This window comes from Apteryx mantelli, chromosome 2, assembly GCF_036417845.1.
Source record: "Apteryx mantelli isolate bAptMan1 chromosome 2, bAptMan1.hap1, whole genome shotgun sequence".
Classification (NCBI taxonomy): domain Eukaryota; kingdom Metazoa; phylum Chordata; class Aves; order Apterygiformes; family Apterygidae; genus Apteryx; species Apteryx mantelli.
In genome coordinates, this window is record NC_089979.1 from 64,340,206 (window position 1) to 64,365,405 (window position 25,200).

General features: G+C 42.1%; 1 protein-coding gene across 8 annotated transcripts; it reads right to left on the reverse strand.

Annotated features, from left to right (window-relative positions):
* Nucleotides 1-808: 808 nt before the first annotated feature.
* Nucleotides 809-23,260, reverse strand: PTGR3 (prostaglandin reductase 3). 8 transcript variants are annotated; one of them, XR_010883329.1, is made up of 6 exons: nt 22,149-22,231; nt 8,609-8,701; nt 5,429-5,534; nt 3,980-4,084; nt 2,441-2,575; nt 809-1,711 (listed from the first exon to the last, which is right to left on the reverse strand). XR_010883329.1 is itself a non-coding variant. In XM_067290763.1 (2 exons), exons 1-2 carry the CDS (start codon nt 22,451-22,453, stop codon nt 15,346-15,348), a joined length of 1,230 nt encoding a protein of 409 aa, XP_067146864.1. In that variant the 5' UTR covers nt 22,454-23,260; the 3' UTR covers nt 14,523-15,345. The 8 variants fall into 8 exon arrangements, 1 of the variants encoding a protein (XP_067146864.1); XR_010883330.1 differs by lacking the exon at nt 809-1,711 and having other exon boundaries at nt 2,355-2,575; nt 3,980-4,032; XR_010883331.1 differs by lacking the exon at nt 809-1,711 and having other exon boundaries at nt 2,355-2,575; nt 3,944-4,032.
* Between the last annotated feature and the right edge of the window lie 1,940 nt (nt 23,261-25,200).

Below are 25,200 nucleotides of genomic sequence, written 5' to 3' on the forward strand. Positions count from 1 at the left end.
GTTAAGTATCTTGCATTAATTACTGGAGCAGAGCTAGGATCCAACATGGCTTACAGCTAAACCAGGAATATGACACCTCCGTGGTATCTGATGTTATGTATGCGTCCTGCAGAGAAGGTTCTGTTGCTTGGAGAACCTTATTGCTGGTGTTAGAAAGGCAGGCAGGCACTTGGGGACCATAGGTGCCTTTCTGGTGCTCTGCAGGTGAGCAGGGGTTTGGAGGTGCCTGAGTTGGTAGCTGTTCATTAGCTACCCAAGAATACATGTGTATCTACTGCAAGCGGCCTTTCAACATGGGAATTTGTAGGAAGACTTTTCTTTGCAGCTCTTGGAGGCATATCAAGATGCTTTGCTTTTTGAAAGAAAGTGTTTCCAGCACTTTTTGCAAAGTTGGCCAGTAGTTAAGATCCACCTCAATCCACATTCTCTTCTTCTAGCTCTGCCAAACATAAAATAGGCACTAAAATACACTAAAATCCCTGTTACTAAATGTTAAATAGGCCTGTTTCTTTGATCACAGTTTGTTTCTGAAAGAGAATTCAGACCTAAAAAACACAAGGGAAGATTCAATCACTGAAAGGGTGCAGATTTCAGTGTTATTATTTGCCAGCAGAAGAACAACACTGCAGAAGAAAAAGCATAATCTAAATGAAGCTAATTGTACTATAAAGAGCACCAGGCATCCTATAAAAACCTGTTGCCTAAATGTGCCTGTAACAACTTATCAGCAAATGATCTTCATGTAAAGGAGCCAAAGCAATTAGTTGAGGCTGGGCAGATCTCTGAATTCCTCTGACATACCCGGTAGTAAAATAGACCACCAACCAACAACAAAAAAATCCTATACATCCCAAAATGCTAGACCAGTGTTTCAGATGTTCTACTGGGGTCTTCTGTGTGTTAATTTGCCATGCTCTACCCATGTTTGTACCTTTTCCTCTTTCACTGCCTCTGCCCCCTTTGGCTGTATCTGCCTAGGGTGAGTCACCCACAGAAGGGCTTGTATCAGCTAGGATTGAATTAGAGAATTGGTTTGATCTCAAAGTAGCCAGGTTTATTCTTCAAGTAAAGGCTGATCTTTTTAACTATCTTGGAATAACTGGGTAATCAAAAACCCACCTCTGACTATGAAATGATGAAACAATTATGAAGTGGTTTATCTTTTGTGTTCCTGTTTTTAATAAAATGCACTGTTTTAATTTAACCCTTACACCACCATCTACCAATTGATTTTGAAAACCCCACATGAAGAGTAAATAGCAGTTACATGGTATTTTCCCTTTAAGGATGGGGGTATTTTAAGCAGTAGGTTGGTACCTGTGGTTCAGGAAGTTCCTGAGCTATGAGTAGCTGGAGGCTGGGAATATTGAGATGTGATTACAGATTTGCTTATACTTATCTGCTTTCCTAGATGCCTACTGGTATGTCTGCTTAGACTGGATGGATGCTGTACTGCTGGTTTTTGTGCTTTTATAGGCTTGAACTGTGTTGTTTGTGGGATGTAGAGTATAGAATGTGATCGTCTGTTATTTTGTAACAAGAGAGAGAAGAAAAAAGAATTGGGCTCTTGGTCTAGGAAAGTATGGTCTTCGATCTTAATATTAGAGCACATTGGTTTCACAGATTTTAATGCATGAATTAGTTGAAAGACGGTCTCAATAACAGCCCATGAATAGCAGGTGAATGCTTCATTGTGGATCGTCCTGGGCACCTTTATAAGATAAAACAAATGTAGGAAGGTCTTTGACCTGTGGGTTAAGGTTGCACGTGCTTGGAGAAACAAAGCTGGAATATTTGGGAGGCTATGCAAAGTATCTAGGTATATGAATTTGTATTTGCCAGTATCATATTTTTTCTTGTCTTCATGTTTGCTAGCCCTAGCGCTTCTTGTTAGAATAATCTTAACTTTGTGTTAAGATTCATTTCATGCATGCTTCAATGCTTCATCTTCCCTGAGTGGAAATCGTGTGGTGAAGACTCTTTAGATCTGTAGTGTTTATGCTTCTGCTTGTGAAATCACAGTGCACTCTTCATGGCCATGCAGCTACACAAAACCTGCTTATTTCCTCTTCATCAATGAATGGCACTGAGTTGCTTACAGAAGTCAGTAGCTGAATTTTGCTTGGAATTATATGTGAAGGAGGATCCCCTTTCCTGTCATTTTGTTTATCATTAACAGCCATTATAATTTCTTCCCAGTGGCAATTACACTGATATCACTGTATCTAAATCAGAAATGACACTGTAGTGGTTATATTATGTTGACTGGGCATCACCTAATATTTAAGTGACATTCTTGCCCCATCATTGTGATTATATCCCTTTCTAATAAGTAATATAACAGAAGAATTACATAATGGAAAAATATACATATTAATGTATTCCATGACAAGCATGTTAACTTTACATATTAATCTTGGTAAACAAAAGTCATGTTTACATTTTTTCTCTTCAGTACACTGTTCTCTTGACAGCTTGCTTTCCCTCTGGTTTTATTCTTTCCAATCCTTCGCGTATATTCCACTGCCTGCGGTCACCCTTCCAGTTGCAGAAGGAGAAGGCAGGTCATACCCATCTGGTTAAAAAAAAAAAAAAAACAATGTTACTGGATAACATAATATTGTTGCTCTCCTTCCCACATTCAGGTCTGTGTGAAGGGACTTGGAAATGTGCAACAAACATATTTGTGTGATAATGAGATTGTTGGTGGAAAGTCATCTCGAAAAGACAAGGAGCAATTAAGCTTGCTTACTTATACAAGTTAGAATGACAGGATGCCATTGCCGGCCCCACTCATCCATATAATAGGGTTCTCCTTCCCTGCTTAGCTGTACTGGGAGAAGCATTTCCTGTCAAACCTCTGCCATGACTTTGCCATTAAACAATCTGCCTTCTTCCCTTTCATACACAGTTCATTCTCACACTCACATCACTGTCCTGATTTCATGAGTGCCGGCTGGCAAACACTTGAATTGGAATACTTTAAAAATCCAATGCAAAGTCTTCATTTAACTGAATATTTATTTGTATTGGTGTACTCTCTTTCCAATTTTAATTGAGTACTTAAGGATGTCAGCAGGGAGATGTGCAGGTTGCCCATAAACATTTATTAATGTAATGTGTTGAGTCAACAAATAATGCACCTTCCTTTTGCTATCTTGAAGATTTAGATTGGATATCTTGGATTCTATTGACAATGAAAGAACTGCGGAACAATAGGAACGTATGATAGTTAGTGTTAGATAACAATAGCTGTCCTCACGCATCTTGAATTGAATGATGAAGCCATCAATTAGAGAAATAGCCCTCCGAGTATATATCATTGACAAGATGAATAAACTGGTACATTGTATTTCTAGATGGAGATCTTGGGGATCTCTTATTCAGAAAGCCAGAGAATGGCAAATACAGTCAAATCTATTGCATTGATATTCAAAAGTCTTTTGCTTCCCCCCTATTTTTTTTTTTTTTAGGTACTAGATCCTTTCAGAGAATGAAGGTAGTCTTACTTATATTAGTTACTTAAGCAAGACTTTCTCACTTAATTTGAAGATGCTATTCTTCTACAAATTCAGCATACTTTGTGGATGCTTTCAGGGCTTAAAAGATCATGAGAAGCAGTTCTTTCTAGCTGTTGACTGGTTTCTTAATTGTTATATACAGACATGGGGATCCATTCATAGCCTATAAACTCTATTACAACCCCTGTCTATAGCAAGGAGCAGGCCTGGCATCCACTCCTTATATGGCATAGCCTCTCATTTTCAGCCTAAATTTTGCCTTGTTCTTTTTGGAATGTTTGATAGTTCCCTTCCCCTTCCAATAATTTTTCTTTTTTAGCTTTAATAGGCATTAGTATTATGTTTATAGCAGACAAGCAACAGAAAGAAAAGCTAAAGAGCGGGAGTTGCACTATTATAAGCAAGGAATTCTCAGCACTTACAGTTTCCATTTAATTGGTTTTGATTCTTTTCCTTACATTTCGAAAGTGAGTGAAAATTCCATGATCAGGGCCAAAATTTATCCTTGGATCTGTACATAGGTAAAAACTGTACTTCAGTGGAGTTATACAGTAAGAATGGCTCTGTAGGAGAATAAATAAAGACTGTAATTAATGCAGTGTTAGGCTAACTATAAAATAGAACTTCAGAAATGGGAACAAGAATACACGACCATTATCTGTATGTTCTTTTTGATCAAGTTTTTTTTTTTTTTAATATAGACTCTGTTGTGTGAAATCAGCTTTATGATCTTTTCACAGGAATCTAAATGTTTAGGTTCTCATCATGCTTGTTTGCTTGTTTGCAGAAGGCCATTATATTAAAAAATGGATTCTACCAGGGATCTCTGTAACTGTTGTAGTGAAGAAGGGTTTCTAGAGCCTTAGGGGAAAAATGGTTGCTACCTTTCCCAGAAATATTTGAAAGGACTAATGAAGTTTGGTGGATCTCTGTGGCATTGACAATGTATGGCCTGATGAAGGGGGAGAAAAGAACAGGTCTTTCAGTAAAGCAGCAGGTAAAAGAAGTTTCTGTAGCCTTCCTTCTCCTAAATCTAATAAAATGAAACCACCTACAGGCCAATAAGCTTCTTGAGTGCACTTTGCCCTGGAAATAGTGTTTTATTATCACCCAAAACATAAATAATGCAATAAAAGAAAATGTTTGAGGTCTCCTTAATGAGCTATTGTTAAGGCACCCTTCGCTCTAATCTCCTTTCATAGCCTGATGCAAAGAGCAGCATCCAGTGGTTGAGAGTGTATTTAGAGTGCTGCTGGGAAAGTACAAATGAGAAAACAGACTTAATTACACTGCTTACTGCATCTAGAGGTCCATGTGGTTTGACCGGCTGTGTTAGGACACCCTGTAATTTGGAGGAATCCTCCGTGCACTGGCACTATAAATGTACTGCTATCCAAAGGATGGTTAATAATCTAAAGTTGGTTGTTAACACTGCTGAAACCAGTGTCTATAATTTTAGCGAATGACCTGTATGACTCTGCAATGAAAGACTGAAATGTCACTCTCTTCCTTCTTTACTTTGTTTGCCTTGAGCAAAGACTGCTCCAGATTGTGTACATCCACTGAGGTCCAAATGATGAAAGGGCAGTGAATAAGCATAGATTCATGGCTCTGCTAAATCTCCTTGCGCTGGCAAGAGGAGGACAGCATGGGAGAGAAATGAGACGGTCTCTTCCAGAGCAGCTTCCACTGTGGCTATCTCTTCCCATCTACGAGCGTGTAAAGGTGAGGCTGGCGATAGGGAACTGGCTCTCCCATGCTCTCTAGCTGCCAGCCACAAGTAAATCAGGCCTGATGCCTGTGGCTAAAGGCAAAGCAAACGGTTTCCATTACCCAGGTATTTATTTTGCACCTGCTGCTGTGACATCTGTGTAATAACAGTTACGTATGACAAAAGGTAGGCTGACCTGGCTTTGAGTATTTCATCGCCTCTTTTCATTGAGCTGAGTGCGTGAGCAAACGGAGGACTCGTGTTCTTCCCTGGTGGTGTTGCAGATCATGCAGCTGAGACACCTGTGGGGTGGCAAGTGCAAAGATCTTCACTTTCACTGTTAGGAATTTTAAATGTTTGTTTTGGTTGTGTCTCATTGGTAGGACTCAGATGCAGTAAAGGAATAAGATACTATCAGTAAATTTCAGAAAGTTCAGTATTTGCATTTCATTTGGAAACCTGTGACATTTTGGCATATTTTTCACTTGAAGGCCAGGGCAGTGCTGATTGAAGATCAGTGTCGGCATCGAAAAATGCAAGGGACTGAGATCTCGTATGCATCAGTGCAAAACCACCGTGTCAGACACAGAACCAGGGCAGCCACATAGTAGGGAATGAAACTGAGTATTTTTTATACAGCGTTGAACAAAAAGACTAGTTTACTCATACAGCCCTGGCACTTTATCTTCTTGCATCCAGTAAGACAGGTTCTTAGTGCAAATATACTTGTGCGGTTTCCTTAAAGTTATTCAGACTCTCATGCCTGTCACCTGATGCAGAAGTGTCAGAATTGGGGTCTGTTCAACCTTTCCACTTACTGTGTGATAGACATGAAAGCACTGGAAAAGTACTATTCTCAGTATTCCTTCCAATTTAGTATGGTTAGCTTTCAAGGATGGAGAAATTTTCCATTGTTTGGGTGATTATGGATGCCAGCTGTACTCTGGCAAAATTATGCTGAGAAGTCCAAGGAAATCTAGGCGTGAATGACTGTTCATTCCCCTTCAGCCATCATGAAGGTACTATCAACTTTTTTTTTTTAACTGGAAGCTTTAAGAGGTACTACTGCCATTTGTATATGACATATGGTGAAGTACTGAATATATTTTTGGAAGCAAATAAATCATTACCTTAATATCCTACCTTGCATTTGTCTATAATTAGTTGAAAATGTGATGCAATGTTAACAAGGCAGCAAAAAAGAATTTAGAGAGCAAGGACGGATATGAATTCTCATTGCAGTATAGCTGTGAAACATTGCTGTTAGATTTAGGACTGTTTGTTGTACTTGCTGTCGCTGATCTATGTAGAAAACATGCCTGTTACCACTTGTTAAACTCATCTGAAGTGAAGCATGAACCTTGGCTTTTCTCCAGTCACCTGAATGCAAAACCACTGCACATGTCCTTTTTTGCCCCTACTAGGTACAACCTTTTTCCTCTATATCATGTTTTATCTGCAGCCCTCAGTTCACTTTATAGGATTCCAGTTCATGCCATGTGAACCATTGATCAACTATTTTATACCACAACAATTTCAGCTTTGCGGAAAAGAAGAATATTTGGCTCCTTCTTCTTTGCTCCGTGACATGCATTTTGTGACAGCTGAACCTGTCGGCTTTCACAAATAAGAAAGGAAGTAATGCAGTAAAACTAGCCTCATCACATTAAACTGTGGCATTAACAGATAGAATGAAAGAGACTGCAAATGAAATCATTTAGGTGGAAATTGTCCTTCTTTTCTTTTCTTTCTTTTCTTTTCTTTTCTTTTCCTTTCCCCCTTACTAGGAATAAAAAAATGTTGTATATTGAAAACAAAAGTAATGTCTTTTTCTGTGGTAAAATGGAAAATCTATATATTAGCCATAAATCCACTCAAATTTTGTTGCAGAGCCTATAGGCAAAACCATATGCACTTTGTTAGGTTTAGGCAGGTTGTAAGACAGGGATAACTGAACTCCCTCTGCAAAGAGAAAGAAAAGCCTGAAATACTTCCAACAGCCTTCCCCTCTATAATCATTTCACCTTTCTTCCAGGAGTAGGGAGAAAAGAGGAAAGAAAGAGAAGGTAAGGGAGGAATAACTATTTAATAAACTATAACTATATATATGTAGTTATATATAATATTTAAACTAGGATGGACAATAACCTGTCCCTCACACTTGAATTCCCGTAGACAACAAGGATACTTGAGAATTTAAGGGCTGCCTTTTTAGCAGTTTCTCTGAGCGGGACTTGCTTTACTACCGTCTGTCATCAAACAGCTTAGAACTTGCAAAGTTGCTGCTGTTGCCACCATAGCTCTTACAACAGAGATGATTATGAACACACCAAATTTCCCAAGACTTTGCAAGTTATCTGGAGGCCCTGGGAAATTTCACTGTGATTTGAGGTTAGGCAGGTCTATGTTAGAACTGCTTTTTCCAGCAGCATAAACACAGCATACAGAAAAATAAGACCCAGGTTCTCCTTGGAGACCATTTTTACACTGATTTCAACAGCGTTATTCTTGTAGCTCATTTACATTCCCTGGAGAGGAAACTGACTCAAAATCTCCTTTATTTGTAGGCACTTGTGATAGCAGATTGAGGTTTCCCAGCTCAGTAAGAAGTCAAATGATCCAGTAACTGACTCTGCATCTAGATTACTAAGAATACAGGAAAAATAACATACTTTACCCTCTTCCTTCTGGCTACTCTTGCCACACCCTGTGCAAGAAGGAAAGGTATATTACGCTACTTGTACACAGGGGTTATTTAAAAAGTAATGCAAACCCAAGGAGAACATTCATTAGAGCTTCAATGAGTGATTACACATAGGTGTCAAGGGGCAAATAAGCCAGACGTTTTCACTGTTATCCTTGTTTAACATTATGAAATGGCTTTCAAAACTCTGGATGCAAATAAAACTTTCTGATAGGCTGCCAGAAACAGTCATGCCAATAATGTCATGCCAATAGGAATAAAGTCAGATTTTTTAATTGTAGCGATCAGACATGCGAAATAATGCATTTTTGTGGAATTCTGTTTCTTGGGTGGTTAAAAACACTTGGCTTCCAGCCTTGTGCCTCACAGCTCACCTGAGGCATGCTATAATCAGCCAGAACTGTGTTGTATGTCATGTCTTACTGCTTCCAAAAAATAGACAAATTTCCTTTTCTTCTATTTCCTTTGTGAATTAGCCCCTTAGGGGTACGGTTTTAAGACAGCATGCAAGAAATCTGCACAAATCCCAGTAACACATAATGAGCTTTGTGTGCCTGCGTACTTCCTCTGAAAATGAACTCTCTAACAGTAGAAATGACTTGGTCTGGTGCTTGCTTGGTCCTTTTGACCTCACTGTTGTTATGAAAAACAAATACTTCCTCTATCTCTTACAGAAGGCCCACAGAGTATGTTGTATGATGAGCTGTCTGGTCCTGCAGCCAACTGAGATGCTTCTTGATGTTTTCGGTGTCCTCAGCTCCAATTCTGAGGAAAGATAAGGTTGTTCAGAACTCCATGGGATTAATTTGGCTTAAGAGCAGAGGTGCAATGATACTAAATGTCCTGTGATAGAATGCTTGAATGTAAAGTTTTTGCTTAAAAATGATATTGGAAAGCATTATAACTCCAGGAGAGCTAAGTGCATCTGACAAACAGAAAATGCTCACCTACAGGAAAGCGCCAAATGCTCATTCTGCTTCCAAGCCTTTATTTGCTACTATAGCATTGTGCAGGGGTCAATAAAGTTTCCTAATGAAAACTCCCCTGTGTAGAACCACATAAGCCTGTCATGCATGGGCTGTTTGTAACATTTTTTGCAAGCCCTACAGAAGAGCAAAGCAGAGAGTGAGCGCACAATAAACTACTACCAAAAACTCAGGGCTGCTTTAGATTGTGGCAAGGTTTTTTGGAGTCTGCCAGGATCCGTGCTGGGTGCCTGAGGAGCTGAAAGCTGCTATTGTCCCGTGATAAGGGCTTTACTTTTGGCAGGCCCTGCTGGAGGCACAGCACAGGGCTTCAACTCATGTTCAGCCACCACCACCAAAATGGACTTTATAACCAGCACCAAATTGCAATGACATCAAAAATCCTTCTTCCTTATAATCTAAAGGAAGTATGTGAGTTTAAGGAGGAGAAAATACACATTGAAAAGTATAATTGTGATCAAGGTATTCTGCACCTATGCTGTGTATGCAGAATTTTGTTCTAACTCGCTGAGAATCAGCAGGCTGTACCTGACAGCTTTTTGTTTATTTTTCTCCTTGGGCCTGGACTACATGTACTTTTGCACTACACAACTAGTGCTGTATACATTTACCGTCTCCAATATTACCATTTCATCAGGTCTAAAAAAAGCTCAGCTTTTATTTATGTGTATATCTGTGCTTTTGAGAGACATCAATAACAGAACAGCTGAAAAAAAAAAAAGACTGAGTACCTATCCAAGGAATTAATGCAATGGAGTGTATGTGAAGGGGTTAAAACACTACACAGGTACAGATCCTGTGGTAATTACAAATGTTATTGAAATAAAAACCAGAAACAGGAAGCCAAAAAAACAGGTCCCTAAGGCAGGCATCTGTCTTAAATGATATCATTTGTCAAGTTTCCAGCATCTTGTGGTTGTGAACACAAAAAGAAGTTCTGTGTTATACTAAGGACATTACATGCTCATTAGTTGGAATGTTCCTGAAGTACATAATGCAGGATTTTCATTTAATAAGAAGCAGCTACTTGCCACTGCATTGTACATAAAATAAATTCTGGATATGCTAATTGCCACTCAAAGATGTTCTACCTAGTTTTTGACATGTTTTTCTCCCCACCCCCCTTTAGACTACAATGTAAAAAAATCTGAGCAGAATGTGTTATTGCTATACATTAAACATCTTTTTAGAGTCTTTTATTTCTGAGATGTAGATTTTTTCAATGATAAATATTGAAAGCTTTAATGTAGATATCAAAAAAGAAGCAAGTGACCCATAGGGATATCGATTTATTATTTGGGGTGGTGGTGGGGAATAGCAAGAAGGCAAAATATATAGAAATATATATAAATCAACACAGTAACTCTTCAAGTGTTATCCTCCCTCTCAAACACTAAACCTAGCCGTAATTAATTGATATAGTTCCTCTATCTGAGCACTATTAGTGCATTAGATTTAACTAATATATAAGCTTCCCCCTCACTGCCCTGCCAATGACCTTAAGCCTCACATAGTAGGAAGGCCACTTGCTGTAGAATAGAAAAGTAATTTATCCACCATGATTGTTCAGTCCTGGCCCCCTCTGTAAAACAGAGACTGACAATTGCGCTGTATTATGGACGGTACATTTGTGGTCGGTACAATAGTGTGCAGAGCATCAAACTCACATCCCTGAACATTATAGGCAGGGTTTGAAAAGTGATCCTAGAAAAAACAGACCACTTGCTGAGCTAGGGCCCTCCATTTTCAAATCCTTTTTTTCCTTCCCTTCAAATATTTCCCCCCTTTTTTTTCCACTCTGTTTTCTCAACTTAAATAAGAGCAGTAAATAGTTTTCCATTCATAAAAGTATGTCATAAGGCGGGGGGGAGGTTAGTTTGCTTTTATTTTACCGGGGATTTCCCTGCTTCTTTCCACATTTCAGGATTTAGCATATTCCCTCAAAACATAATAAATTTCGATCCTGTAGCTTAAGGGATCCATCAGTTAAAATGTTAGTCTTTCATCTTTATTACCCTCCCATTAAAATGAAAGAAACCGGGACACACTTCAGTTTAGAAGAAGCAATTTAGTTGGTAATGTCCTTACTACTCAAGTCTTTACAAAGAGAGAAAATGCATTATCGCTTATATTTCACACATCTATCTGCATAAGAAGCAAATAAAGCTTTCAGACACATATGATGTTAAATTTAATAATATTCTTTGATTAGATTATTTTATTACAACATTTTTCCATTACCAGTCATTTCCCGTACACATTTACATTCATAAAACCTGCAGGTTTTTCTTTGTTTGTGTGTGTATATGTATTTATAAAGCATAGAAAAGATTCTGTGTTCTGCTACTGCTGTTAGATCTGAAAAGGACAGATTAATAACTAACTACCACGTAGGACTAGGTTTTCTTGTACATTGCACCAGTAACCCTTTGCTATAATGAGGACACAAAGAGGCTCACATCAGGCTGCTCCTCTTCTTCATAACTCAGAAGCGTCACAGTGGCAATAGCCTCTAGTGCTATTTGTCTTTAGTGCAGTTGTGACACTTCGGCATGATCCATAATTTGGCAGCTATTTACCGTGACATTTCCCTTCAGTGCAGCCATAACATTCAGTGAAGCCATTATTTGGTTCCATTTACCATATAAATTGTATTGTTGTGCATGCATGCTAGCAGCTACATTAGGTACCTGAAAATGAGTAAATCTTGTAAAATAGATACTAACAGCTATTCAGCAGTGGAATTTCTTTACTCCTCAGACAGAAGGAGGAATATATATATAATATCTGCAAACATTACTGCAAACTTTTCCTTGAACCACTGTAATTATTTGTATTTACATGACATGGCAGTTATTCTTATCCACTTATTACACGTGCACGCACACACATGTGCACATACACACACACGTGCACATACACACACAGAGAGCAAACTATTGCTTGGTAGAAATCTAACAATTCAAAAAGGTATTAGGAGATTCAAGCATAGCAATTAAGTAGGGAGCATATTTGTAAAATGTGCTGAGGGCTGCAGGCCAGGAGAGTGAGTACGTGTGTGCCCGTGTGCGCGTGCGTATGCACACGTGACAGATTCAGGAAAAAAAGCCAGCTCTTCATCTATTTCTTTGTTGTTTTTCCATGGAAGCATATGTGTGTAGGAAAGGGAAATTCTGTTATTAGCCTCAGCAAACAATGCTAGATTCTTCTGTAGCAAATTCATTTAGAAAGGCAAAATTAGGATGTAGTGCCAGCAACCACATCTCAATGAGCCGCTATTATTAATAGTATTATTATTTAAATCCCTGCTCTCTACATATAGTATACTTAGTACTTCCCAGGCAAACGTATTATTATTTTTAATCATTTAAGTCCCCACTGTGCACACAGCTTTTAATACACCTTTTTTGCAAGCATATTAAGTGTATTGTTATTAATCCCTTGCTGTGACTCTACACTATTTCTTTTCCTTGTATGTTCAATGTCCTATCATCATTTAAACCTCTCTGTGTGCATGCCATATACATTTTCCTATCCATCTAATATTTAAACATTATTTAAATCCATCATAGCTTACTTATTCAAAGTCAGCCTTTTTCCCACAACTGTAAGTTTGCAGAATATACTTTTAAATAAAGAGAAAAACTTTACTTCCACATACTTAAAATGATCATGAATCTCAGTAGAAAGGCCTTATCTGTGTGTTTCAGAAATACTGTCTCCCTCCCTCCCTGTTGATAAAGTTCTCTTTCAGCAATCCAAAAGAAATAATTTTTACCTTTAAAAAGAAAAAATGCCTTCCTCATTCTGGATTCATTCATGTAAGAGTGATCATGTATAACCTCAGATATCTCTTTAGTTTAACGTATGTGTTGATAAAATGATAAACCCAATGGCTATGGCCCAACCTAAACTCCGAAAAAGCTACAAAATGAGTACACTGGACATTCAAGTTCTGCATATAACAAACAAACTTTTTATTAATGCTGAAATCAGTATTAAAGTGCTGAATAATAAGCCTGAAGCCAAAATTAGAAACAACAAAATGTCATATTTGAATATATATATGATGGGAACCTTCCAGAGGTTCCTCTCTTCCCTTATTTTGCTCAGTGAGGGAGCCTGGGGCAGTTGCATTACTAAATGTTATTTATCAAGGAATGCATTAAGAGTGTAGAATGCTCTATGTTCAGATAGCATCCTGTTACACAGAAGAGCATTTAGGATAAAAACATTTGGAACTCACTGCCTCCGAAATACCTAAATCTAGTGGACTGACAGCAATCAACACCTCCGAAAATTAGGCCACTTGGATGGATTTTGACATTTGACAGGAGGAATTTAATTTGAGAAATTGTTCCCCATGCAATCCTTCTGTGCATATCACAGATCTAACTGATCATGCTTTTTATACTTGTTGTTCTACTACATCCCAAACTGACTTTCTGTTCAGAAGCATTTATTGACCAAGGGTACTCCCTTTAACTGAACAATAAAATGAACCATGCGCCTAGGAATAAAATAGCTAGAACTCTGAATGCTCTGATGCTGTGTGGTGCTTGAGATCTTGCATCTTTCTAGAATTCAGCTGGACTGCCAAAACTACTGTTCTAATTATCGAAAACACACAAAACTCTGCAACCTTTGCAATAGTATAGGGGAAAGGAGTATGTTTCTAACAGCAGGCCTTGGTGGAGAAAAAAAATTAGTGGCTTGATACTCAGCCCGAGTAAAAGAGAAATAGGAACAAAAACTCAAGCTATTCTGTCTTTCCCCCAAAACCTCCAAAGTGGTACTAAAACCAGTAGAAAGATACGGCAGAAAGAGACAGTTCTTTGTTGAATGCTATTCTTCTGGATTCAATGACATATGCACTAGAAAATTACAATGAGAATGCACTAAATTAAAGTTAAAATCCTTTTCTCCACTGCCTGTACTACTGAGTAAAATTTAAGCTTTTGTTACATGTTACTTTTAACAATTTCTGTTATATACAGTCAGTTCTGAATAATGTCCAAAAATTAAGTTTACCCTGGATTTTTTCCTTCAGTCCCTAGACATTATCAGTCTATCATTAAGTTTATTATTGGGTATATGATCCTGCAAAATTTCCTCTCTCAAACTGCATAAAAATGTATATAATTTCAAAAGATGCAGCAGAATCAGCTTCTCAGATCTTAAACATTTGCTATGGAATAAGAGGTAGGGCAAGCATAGTTTAAAATATTTTACTGATCTGGAAAATATTACACTTCTAGCTGGAATTCCCACTGTATGTATTGTTAATAGCTTCTGTTAAGTGAGAATTAATTTTCAAAACTTTACAAAACCTTTTAACTGCACCCACTAGATAATGTATTCCCAAGCTACCTTATATGTAAGGGGTACTGTGACTCCAGATTTAAAACAGTCTTGCTATTTGTAAAAGAGCTTCTGTAGAAGCAATATTCAGTAACAGTAGAAGCAGCAGCTTGATTATGGGAAGTCACATGAAGAATCATTGGTCAAAGAACTTCACAATATAGAGCACACCTACAAAAGAGCTAGTCAGCAAGAACTATGTCAATACGAACAAATACACAAACATTTCAATAGCTTTCTTCACTTTATTAAATGTTCAATAATTATACAGGACCTGAATACATGTGAACTTGGCTCAAACCCTCAGTCCAATAATCCTGTAATATTGACTAAAAGGGAGAGTAAACAGTAAACAGCAATGGTAGTAAATGAAAAGGCAAGAAAACAAGATAATCTCACAACTTGTAGTTAAAGATTTAAAAGAAAATTGCACAACTATTTATAGTTATGAACTATGTAATTAAAAAAGTCAAACTGCTTTTCTTAATATTGCTGCTGTGTTAGAATTGAAGGAATTTTTTTTTCCTGTGTAACTAATCAAGGAATTTTACTAAGATCCATGATGCAACTGAATTATGATTATTGTGTTTGTGACACAAAATCAAGCGAGTGTATTTTTTTCCAGAAACTTCAAGAGATTAATAAAGCAAACACATGATATGACTCTTTGTCCTTAGTCTTGCTCTAACAATTTTATTTTTAAATCAAGGAATCAAAATTGCTGAATTTTTTTTTCTGATCTGAACTATATAAAAAGTCTTATCAAACCAGTCTGACAGACTAAATCAGCCTCTGCATCAAGACTTACTCTGTCAAGAACAATGTTCTCGTCTCATGCTAGCCTAAGCGACAGAATCAAACACAGGCCCATTAAGTCCATGCCGCAGCCACTGATTTAAGCACTTTTGGGGGGGGAAAAAATCAAAACTTTTTATTAACACCTTAATGCTTTTTTTTAAATATAATATCCATTACTAAGTTTAAGAAAATAAATTGTTTCTAGTAATGCTGAGGCATAAAGTGCCCATTTTCTCTCTTCTGATTTACATCATTGTTCTGTTTTTACAGCTTACTGTTGACAGAGTGAGGTAATTCAACTACAATTTTTCCAATGTTTTTTCCCATGTACATGTAATCTACAGCACGGAATACAGACTCCAAGCCAGTGAACTTGCCCTCTGGAGACATATCTCCAAGGTCCACCTCACAAACCAGTTCGCCTCTTTCATACATCTTGAGCAAGTGCTTCAGAGCCATTTTGTATTCGGAAAAGTAATGGTTCAAGAAGAAACCCCGGATGCTGGCAGACTTCTTCAATAGTTTTCCTGGCAGTAATTCTGCTTTAATAGGCTGAAGGCCAGTAGGGTTTTGGTAGCCAGTGATAAACCCAATAAGTATCAGGCACCCTTTGGTAGCCAAGGAGTTAACTGCCAAGTCAAACATCTTTCCACCAACAGATTCATACACTACATCCACACCTTCTGGGTAGTCTCTCCTAAGAACAGATTCAACGTTTTCAGTTTTATGGTTGATCGTATGGTCACAGCCAATGGATTTCAGAAAACCACCCTTTTCATCACTGGAGCAGGTTCCAATTACATGGCATTTTGCCTTCTTTGCAAGCTGCACAGCAAACTGGCCTGTTCCTCCAGCTGCTGCTGTCACCAGGACCTTCTTGCCTTCAGACAGCTCTCCAAGCTCTTTCAAACTGATGTATGCCGTAGTGCCACTTACCATTAAAGTAAGAAACTCGGGTTTCACAGAGGGTAGAGGAACTGCTTGTTTGGCAGGCACGACTGTATATTCAGCAAAGGAACCCGCTTTCACGTAAGCCACAGCTTGACCCACTGTACAATCAGCACTAGCACTGAGTCCTAAAGCTACCACATCACCAACACCTTCAAAACCTATATCAAATGGGGGTTTAACTGATGTGTCATATCGACCAGCTGAGTAGTTTATGTCAGATGCATTAATGCCGACAAATCTAGAAGAAAACAAAAATGTATTAACAAGATCTATTCCTTATCAAGTCTTTGTCATATGAAAAAATCTTCCATTTAAACTTATGGGATAAGTAAGAGGTTTTTTTTTCCCCCGATTTTTGGTATATTTGAATGAGTACAGTATAGAAAGCACTTTCATCAAACTTTTATACTTTACATTCTGTTGTTCTAGAATTAAAGGTAAGTTTGCTTAAAGAAGAAAAAATCCCATTTTCCTCAAGTCCATTTGACCAAACTAGGCCAAATAAAAATAACTCTATGAATTTAAAGGATGAAAATTAATTGACCACTTTATAAAAGATGTGAAAACACTGAAGAATAAAATGTGCAAAGTAGTAAATATGTTGATTCTGGCAACAAATTTACATTTTTGAATATAATACTACTGTTAATGACTAATGATCATATTAACTATCGATGTTGTTTGCAAGGTCATGTTACTGTAGGCAAGTATTTTTTTAATTGATGGAGTCACTACAGCAAATTTGCCTTCTGATGTAGCTAATGTCAACATTAAAATATTTTTCTTTATACAAATTACTTGCAACACATCAAAGCAACCTTGCACGGAAGGACTAAAAATTGTAAGATTATCAAGTCCTACTGACCTCTAACAGGTGAAAATGGATGCCAATTTTTTTTTTAAATAGAAACACTCTCACAACTTGACTAAGCACTAGGAGATAATGCCAAAAAGAAAGTTATGATCTAACTTAACCACAAGGATTATTTTAGTAACACTTTTTGTAGACCATAATAATATCTTTATACATGCAAAGGAAGAGAGACTGGGGAAGATTCTGTTAACTAGAAAATGTCAAAAAGAAATGCATGCAACAGAAAAGACCAGGAGTCTTGCTACACGTGGAAGTGACAACCTGAAAGATGTACTTGATACCACGCGAAAGCTGCAGAAGTACGCAAACAGTGCTCTTTTAATAGTTGTAGTTAGCGACATTCTCAAATTGTATGTGTGTGTAATTTTGAATTGCTTGCACACAGAGTAAGAACTGCAAATGCTCTGCTTATTTTGATTTCCTTCACTCTGTATAGCATGGGATGTCTCAAACTTTCGCTAACATAATGTGCTATATAAAGACATGTATAAACATAAGATGCATAAAATAAGTGAATGACTGTTGCTCTTTTTAATTCTGCCTTTAATTCTGTGTTCAGCTGCAACGAAAAATGCCGACATCCTGTTTGTAGATACAAAAAATCATCTGTTATCCTCCTTTAATTTGGGTAATTTCCGTGCTTTACTCCTGAAGCAGTATAAACATGGGTAATGGACCAGCAGCTTCCGAGGCAAACCGTGCTCCGAAGACCCCAGGGAGAAGGGCTGGGAGCAGCCAGGCGAGGTGCGCCGCTGCTGCACTGGCCTCCTCCCGGTTTCGCCCCGGACTCCCAGCGAGGGGGACCGCTGGAGCCAGGGCGGCGGGGCGCCGGGCTCGCCCCTGCCCGCTCTCGCCGGGCTTCGCGCTCGGGGCTTCCCTGGGGCCGGCGCCACGGCCGGGCCCCGGGCCGGGCCGCTGCTGGCTGCCGGGCGGCGCGGAGCCTCCCCGGGCGCGCTGCTGGGCGCGCGGGCTCCCGCACGCTGCGGAGCACTCGCAACGCGCCCCAGAGAAGGGGAGGCGCAGCAGTGGTAGTAGTAACCCCCTTCCTCTGCCCCTAGGAGCTGCACCACCGCCTCAGCGCGGGGCGAGCGCAAGGGCAGGTAAATAACCGTCCGAGGACAAAAACTTTGTGCGCGGGGAAATCTCGCAGCTGGCCAGGCGCCGGGCCGGCAGCGCTCCTGCACACCCACTTTTGCTTTTGTTTCGGAGCGGCAGGGAAGCAAAGGCCCCCCCCGGCGCGGGCACCCGTGGGAAGCGCGGGGCTCCCGGCCGGGCTGCTGCAGGCGGAGCTGCGGCCCGCGCCGCGCAGCGCCGGAGCGCGGGGCAGCGCCGGCGCCGGGAACAAAGCGGTGCGCGCTGCTGCGCGGCGCGGCCGCCCGCCCCCGGCACACGCGTGCACATGCGGGCACATACATGCGCGCCGCGCACAGGCACACGCTCCCTCCCCGCCGTCTGCCGGGCTGCTGGGCCACGGGAAATGCTTCTCCCTGGCCTGCGGGAGTCATCATTATTAATCAATACAGACTGCCTTCCAGCCTCGCCTCCCCCCACTCCCCTTAAAATCTTTAAACTGTTTTTTTTTTAATTGTGTGCAAACTCAAACTACTGTTCGCATTGTAAAGTGGTTTTTTGTTTTTTAACACTGTTTAATGTCTTAGATTCCTCGCATATTAAAGCGATCAAACGCAGTGTCTGGATTAAAACATACTGTCTAATTTGCCTTGTCATTCCAGATGACAGAAGGGAGGTGCTAGGATGTGCCCACAGTTTTTTACGTTATTTTGCTTTTAAAAGTAGGAATAAGTAGGACTAGCAACTTGAAGATCAGTTTAATAACTTCTGAAACTGAGAAAAGGAGAGTACAGAAGTAAGAAATACTTGGAGTACTGGTGTGTTTTAAGATCCCTTCCAAATCTTTGATATTGTCCTGTTTAAATTTCTTATTTAAAATGTATTATTTAACTTAGGAGCTCCTAATTGGGGCTCGCTTTCAACATTTCAAAATCTGAAGACCTGAGGAAAAAAAAAAGCCAGGGGTTGGCTTTTCCTAAAATAATTATACACATTGAGTCACCCGTTTTATTTATACTGAACAGTGTTGAACCCCCTCGTATTGTTTATTATAAAAACAGGACGATACTGTGGAAGGGAGGAAATGCTGCTTTTCATACCACAACAAAGCATAAGACACTGAAAACCAGCACCAGAGCCTTAAATATAGACAAAACAAAGTCATCCAAACCAGGACTGTGCAAGAAAAACATTATTTAGACCAAACAGCAGAAATAATCCTCCACTTTTCACACTGTGATCCATTAGTCCTTGATTCAAAAACTTTCTCAGTCCCCCTTTTGCTTCTTTTCTATTTCTATAAAGTTTTTTCTATCTGCTATTCCAACTGAAAATCGTTACTGGTATTTTGGAAATGAAATAACGTCTCACTCCGTTAAGAAAATTCTGAAAATCCCACATAACTTTAAGAAGGACCAAATCCCCATACTCTCTGCGTCCTTCTCCTTCAGTAAAACGAAGGAACCTTCTCCCCCGCCCCCTTGAAAACAGGACAAACGGACATAGGAAGCGTAAATGGCTTCGTTAAGGATTTTACTTGCCTCCTCCCTGAATCCAAATGATAAAATATATTGTTCTAAATCGATTTCTAGATTTAAGCATTTCTCTGTGAATAAAGGGTACGATGGATTTTTCCTTCTTAAAATAAATAAATAAATAAATAAATAAATAAAGTACAAATAAAGGTTGCTGCCTTAGTTCTCCAAAGGAGAAGAAAGGGGGGAAAAGTTCCACTTAACAGAAGAGCATCTTGTTTTAAAATATCTATCTGTACAGGGACCAAAAGCATTTTAATTTCCCATTCCCCTAAATCCAAGACGAGATTTTATTGTGGTGAATGAGGATTGTTTTGCATAAAAAGCTCAAAGCAATTAATACTATTCATGGGTGTGACTGTGACCAAAATGAACAAATCTGCAAATGGACTCTTGGAACTCAAGCTATTTCTTTTAATTGTATGTTTCTATCTATAAGAAAATGTGTAGTTGGATTTAGGGTTTGTTTTTTCTAACACCAAATAAAGCTAGGGACTCGTCCTTTCGGGATGGGAATAAGCTTCCCCAGAGTGACAGAGAGGGGGAAACATTCAGAACTCGCTTCCTGCAGCAGCTCGTATGTAGGGAAGTGTTTTTAAGTAAAGTGATCCCGTGTCTTTTGTGATATTCCCCAGAAAATAATAAATACAGAGGAAATGCCACAGAGCCCCAAATAATGCAAAACGTATGAACTCTAAATCTCTCTCTCCCTCCCCTCTCCCTCCCCTCCATCCCCACTCGTGTGGGCGTGTGTGTGTATGCATGAACATGTGTACAATAAGCTGATGTGCTAAAACTCAGTAATTGCCTGCCTGAATCTCTGGACCAGTTCCTGCCTTCAGTCTGATACGAGCTGTGCGCTGTGAGGTGTGCATGTCCCTTTGGCACCCACGGATCCCACCCAGCAAAGGGAGGGAGGGCAGGAAGAAAGGAAGAGTTTCACTGGAAGCCGTATAAAAGATGAATAAATTTTCAAATTTCACAGGAAAAAAGGGTGTGTGGGGGGGAGAGATTCCAAGTACGTGTGTAGCGGGGAGGGGATTAGGGAAGCGGTGGCGTCGCCCTGCCTTGCTCTACCCGAGCAGGCTGCACTGCGAGACTTGCTACCTCTTGTGCGGGTTTGTATCTCACATCCTTCCACCTCCTTCAGGAAAAAGGAATTTAACTCCAGCCTGATTGCTGTTTCAGGGTCATCTGCGGATGCTGCAACACAATGTTTTAGACTTTGAGGTTCGGAGGGAATTTTGGTCTCGGAAATCCTGGGGGGAGATGTCAACAGCGGGTTAAAGTGCCTTAGAAAGCTTTCTCATCAGCTCTTGGAGGAGTTCCTGTCCCTCTCTCTTTACCCCCTCTTTACTATGTGCTTATGTTACATACGGGCACACACCAGAGATTACATATACACACACCGTACATACGTAGGCACACAAAGCGTTAATAAACTTCCAGTGCTGTTCTCAAGCTATTTAGTGCTTCTTACATCTTTAAGTTCCAGCTGAGAGTACGGCAAGTTATGTATTATTACTCTCTGCCTGTTTGACAAGAACCTGAAATTGCTGCTCTTTTCTGCACCAACGGCAGTCTGCTGCGGGGTTCCCAGAGCTGCAGCTTCCCCTCGCGAGCAGAGACACCTCTGACCTCTAAACGGCTTTCCTGCAGCCTAAGGAGCGGCAGCACCTAGGAGGGAGCCAGCGCGCACCAGCAGGTTGACAGCAGCGGCGTTTGGGGGAGGAAGGCGCGGTGTCTCCTCAGAGCCGTTTCGCCGCGCGCCGTCCCGGCCGGCGCCCGCTTCGCGGCGCGTTTCGTTACGCAAAACGTCACCCCCTCGCTGCCTGCCCCCCGCCCGCCCGCCCGGCCCGGCTCCGCCGCGAAGGCAGCCCGGCGGCGGCGGCGGGGCGCTCCCGGCGCGGCCCTGCCCCCTCGCCGCCGGTGGCGGCGGCGGTTTTGGCGGGCAGGGCGAGGTGGTGCCGGGCGGCGGCGGGCTGCGGAACTCCGCCGCCCTCCTGAGCCACGGGGCGGGGGCGGCGGGGCCGCAGACACCCGCACAGGTGGCGGTCCCAGCAGCGGCACACGCGTGTTAGTGCCGCGGGGGGGGCTGTGTGGCCGGAGACGGACGCACGACGCTCACTGTATAGGCCCAACAAGGCAGAAACCGGGGAGGGACTTGGCAAACGTTTCCTGGTGTCTCACCCCCCCCCCCCCAAACAGTCACTGCAAGCAAAACCTCCAGGTGAGGAGCGCGCTGCCGTTCCCCCGCCGTCCCCCCACCCGCGAGGCGTTTCTCCTCCGTGGGGAAGACGCACGCCGCTCCTTCCCGCGGCGGCTACCAGCAGCTAACGCCGGCCAGCAACCCCCTCCTCCCCCAGAGGGAAAAGAGGAGGAGGAGAAGAAGGTGTCACCCCGCACACACGTGGATAGGGCGACCGGACTGTAGCGCCAAGCGTCCAAAACAACAACAATAATAAAATTAAATTAACAGTCGCCAGATGGCAGCTGGTACAACTTGCCGGGCTCCGAAGCGAGCATGTGTGCAGGAGAAGGCCACAAGGTGCGAGAAGTCGCAGGGGGCAGGCGGCGGGCGGGCGGGCAGAGCCGGGCCGGGGCCGGGGGCCGCGGCGTGGCCGGGGGGAGCTCACCTGTTCCTGACAAGGAGGTCTCCGTCGCCCGGGAGTGGCACAGGCGAGTCCTGCCGCAGGGTAACCGCTTCCCTGAAGTTTTGGCTCAGCTTAGTCACCACCAGCTTCTTCATGGAGCTGGGGATGGACGAGCCCTGGAAATCCAGAAAGTGGCGGGAGTAGGACATGTCCAGGATGGGCCGCGGCCGGCTGCCACCGAGGGAGGACCAGGCGGGACCTGCCGCCGCGCACGACGGCTCCTGCCGCCACCACCAACACCGAGGTGCCCGGGAGCTCAGCAAAACGCGTTTTGCACTAAAACTCATGCTCGGGCTTGGCTCGCCTCTCCCCCCCACTCAGGGGAGCGCCAGCTCAGAGGAGTCTCCAGGCAGCTCGCAAAACCCGCCACTACCGAGCCCGCGGGAGAAACTCTCTGCACGCAGCTATTTGTGTATGTAAATAAAGCCCCGTGTAGCTCGCTGCAGCCTGCCTCCGTCCTCCCAACCCAGCCCCTCCGCCACACGGAAACACCGCGGCGGCGGCGGCAGCAAGCCGATCCCCTGAAGCTGGTCTTCGACCGTCACTAGCGCTAGACAGAAGCAAAGTTCGCTCTCTCTTATCACAGTCCGCCCCGCAAGCCTGCTCCTGCAGCAAATACCCGTGTGCGTGTGTTTGCGTGATCTGCTTCACCACATACACACATGCGTGCCTGCCTCTGCATACCACCGCCGCCTCGCAGGGCGGCAACGGGGCTCTCGTGCTCTTCCCTTTCTGTCCGTGAGACAGATTTATAAAATGCTGGATTTGCCGCTAAAAATTCTTTTAATTTGCATGCTGCGTCTGACTAAGGGATTTAAAAGAAAAAAGAAAAAAAATGAGAAGAGAGGGAAAAACGCCCTGGACCCTCCCCCCCAACCCGTTCTTTAGTTTACAAAAAGAGATGATCCTTCTGAAAAAAAAAAGAGAGAAAAGAAAGGTAGGAAGAAAGCACGATAAATTATCAGATCAATAAGATTAGAGAAGTGGAGAGAAGTTGCGGCTAATCTTCTAATGTTGTTATTAGCCGCCGCCGCGGAGCCGCTGGCTGCTGGCGGAGGCTCCGCCCCTTCCGTGCGAAACGTTCACTTCCTCGCAAGGTGGTACGAATCAACCCCGAGCCGTTAGCAACCGCTCGCAGGCGCAGCGCGGGGGCTGGCGCTGGGGCGCGCGCGGCGGCCGTTGGGGCGGTGGAGGCGCGGGCTGCGCGCGGGGCTGCGGCCCGGCCGCGGGAGGCTGCGGGGCGCGGAGACGGGGCAAGGGGGTGGGGGGATCTCTGTGCTTCTCGTCGGGGGACCCGCGCGAGATGTGCCCTGCGCAGCCTTCACCAGTGCGTCCGCCGTTAGGGGCTGCGTGCCCTCGGCTCAGCCGCCGTGCGCCCTCCGACTGGGACGTTAAAACACTGCTGTCAGTTTGTTTGGGTCGGAGAGCTTTTGCCTATTCGCTCTTACCGTCAGGAAAGCCTTTTCTGTCTTCTGAAAAAAAAATCACCTCTCGCTATAGAATACGTTTGGGAGAGGGAACCTGCGCAGAGAAAATCAACTGGGTCAAGGGAGCAAAGTAAATGTTGCGGTAGAGCTGCTAATTCCAACTTTGTACTACTGCAGGAAGAGAGGGAGGTAATGTAATAGAGATGTTGTACCGCTGTCGGAAGAGCTCACGTGTAACTCGTAGAATTAACTCCATTGTACCGATATAAGCAGTTCATTTCCTAATTGCGCGGTATTAATAATTAAAAACAAAAACATTTCCCCGTTCGCCCGAAAGAGAGCAAAATTGCAGTTTCGACTGTTTTCCTTTAGGAATCAGCTGGGTAGCTTTTATTTGCTTTCTTGACTCAAAAAAGAAAGGGAAGAACCCTTCTGTTCTTGCAGTTAACATTATATAAATCCCCAGCCACATACTGTGCAAAATCTATTAGCAGCATGTTTCATATGCTGCAGTTCTTGCTCTGCAATCTGTTGGTATTTTAAAGTAAGGATGAACTGTAATCTCCCACAAATCATTTTTAATTCAATACTGGTTAGATGATACCAGGGCGAGGTATCATCTCTTGCTTTTTTTTAAGTTTGCTAGAACAAGACCTCTGCTTAAGTTAAATCAGCATATGCGTCTTTTGCACAGTACTTTAGCAAGTGGATTATAATAACAACCCCCTCAGTGTGTGCCTCACATGAGAAAATCTTTTATGCTGTGCTGTATTAAGACTTCTTTTTTGTCATATTGTTTAGCTCTGGAAAAAAATGAAAACAAAGCAATTAAAAAGATTGACAGGTATGGGTTTGTGTGAGACCTATTTGTAATTGTCAGGGTGACGTGTGCAAGAGGAGGAGGAGTAAAAAACTGAAGCAGGAAAAGCAGCTCGATGTGTCTGTCTATCAGTTGAGACTGTCTGAAAGCTCTGGGATCCGAATGTGTGTTATATTTCAGTGAAAAGAGAAGAGAGGGAGAGTGGATCTCTTTCTCTCCCAGGAGTTTGGGGGGGGGGGACAGTTCACGTTAATCTCTCCCACTCAGTGAATATCTTTTCTTCCCCCCCCCCCCCCTTTGCACACACTCTCTGGGGTTTTTCTTGGTTTTGGCATTTTTTGTTTTTCTGTTGCAGATCAAGATCAGCCAAAAAAAATCCATGATAAATGTGTTTGCATTATATTTAGTATCAGAAGAAGCTTCGATTTGTGGAGGAAAAAAAAAAGGGAGAGCAAGACAGAAAAGTAGTCCTCTCCGGTGGTGACACTGTTTGATCTGTGACTGTTTGGAAGGTGGAGGAGTGACTGATATTTCCCATCCGGTGTATATGTATGTATGGGGGCTTTACTCCTTTTTATTATTTGCTTTCTTGCTCTTAGACTAAGTGCTGGGAGGAGAAGGAGAGACTGGATCGACCTCGTTTTTTGCACAATGAACAAACTGTTATCAACGCAATAAAAAAAAACCCAAAACCCAACAACAACAACACACAAATCCACGAGCTTGAAACAAGCCAGCGAGCGAGCGAGAAAGTTGCGCTTTGAGACTCTTTGATCTTGGAGAAAGC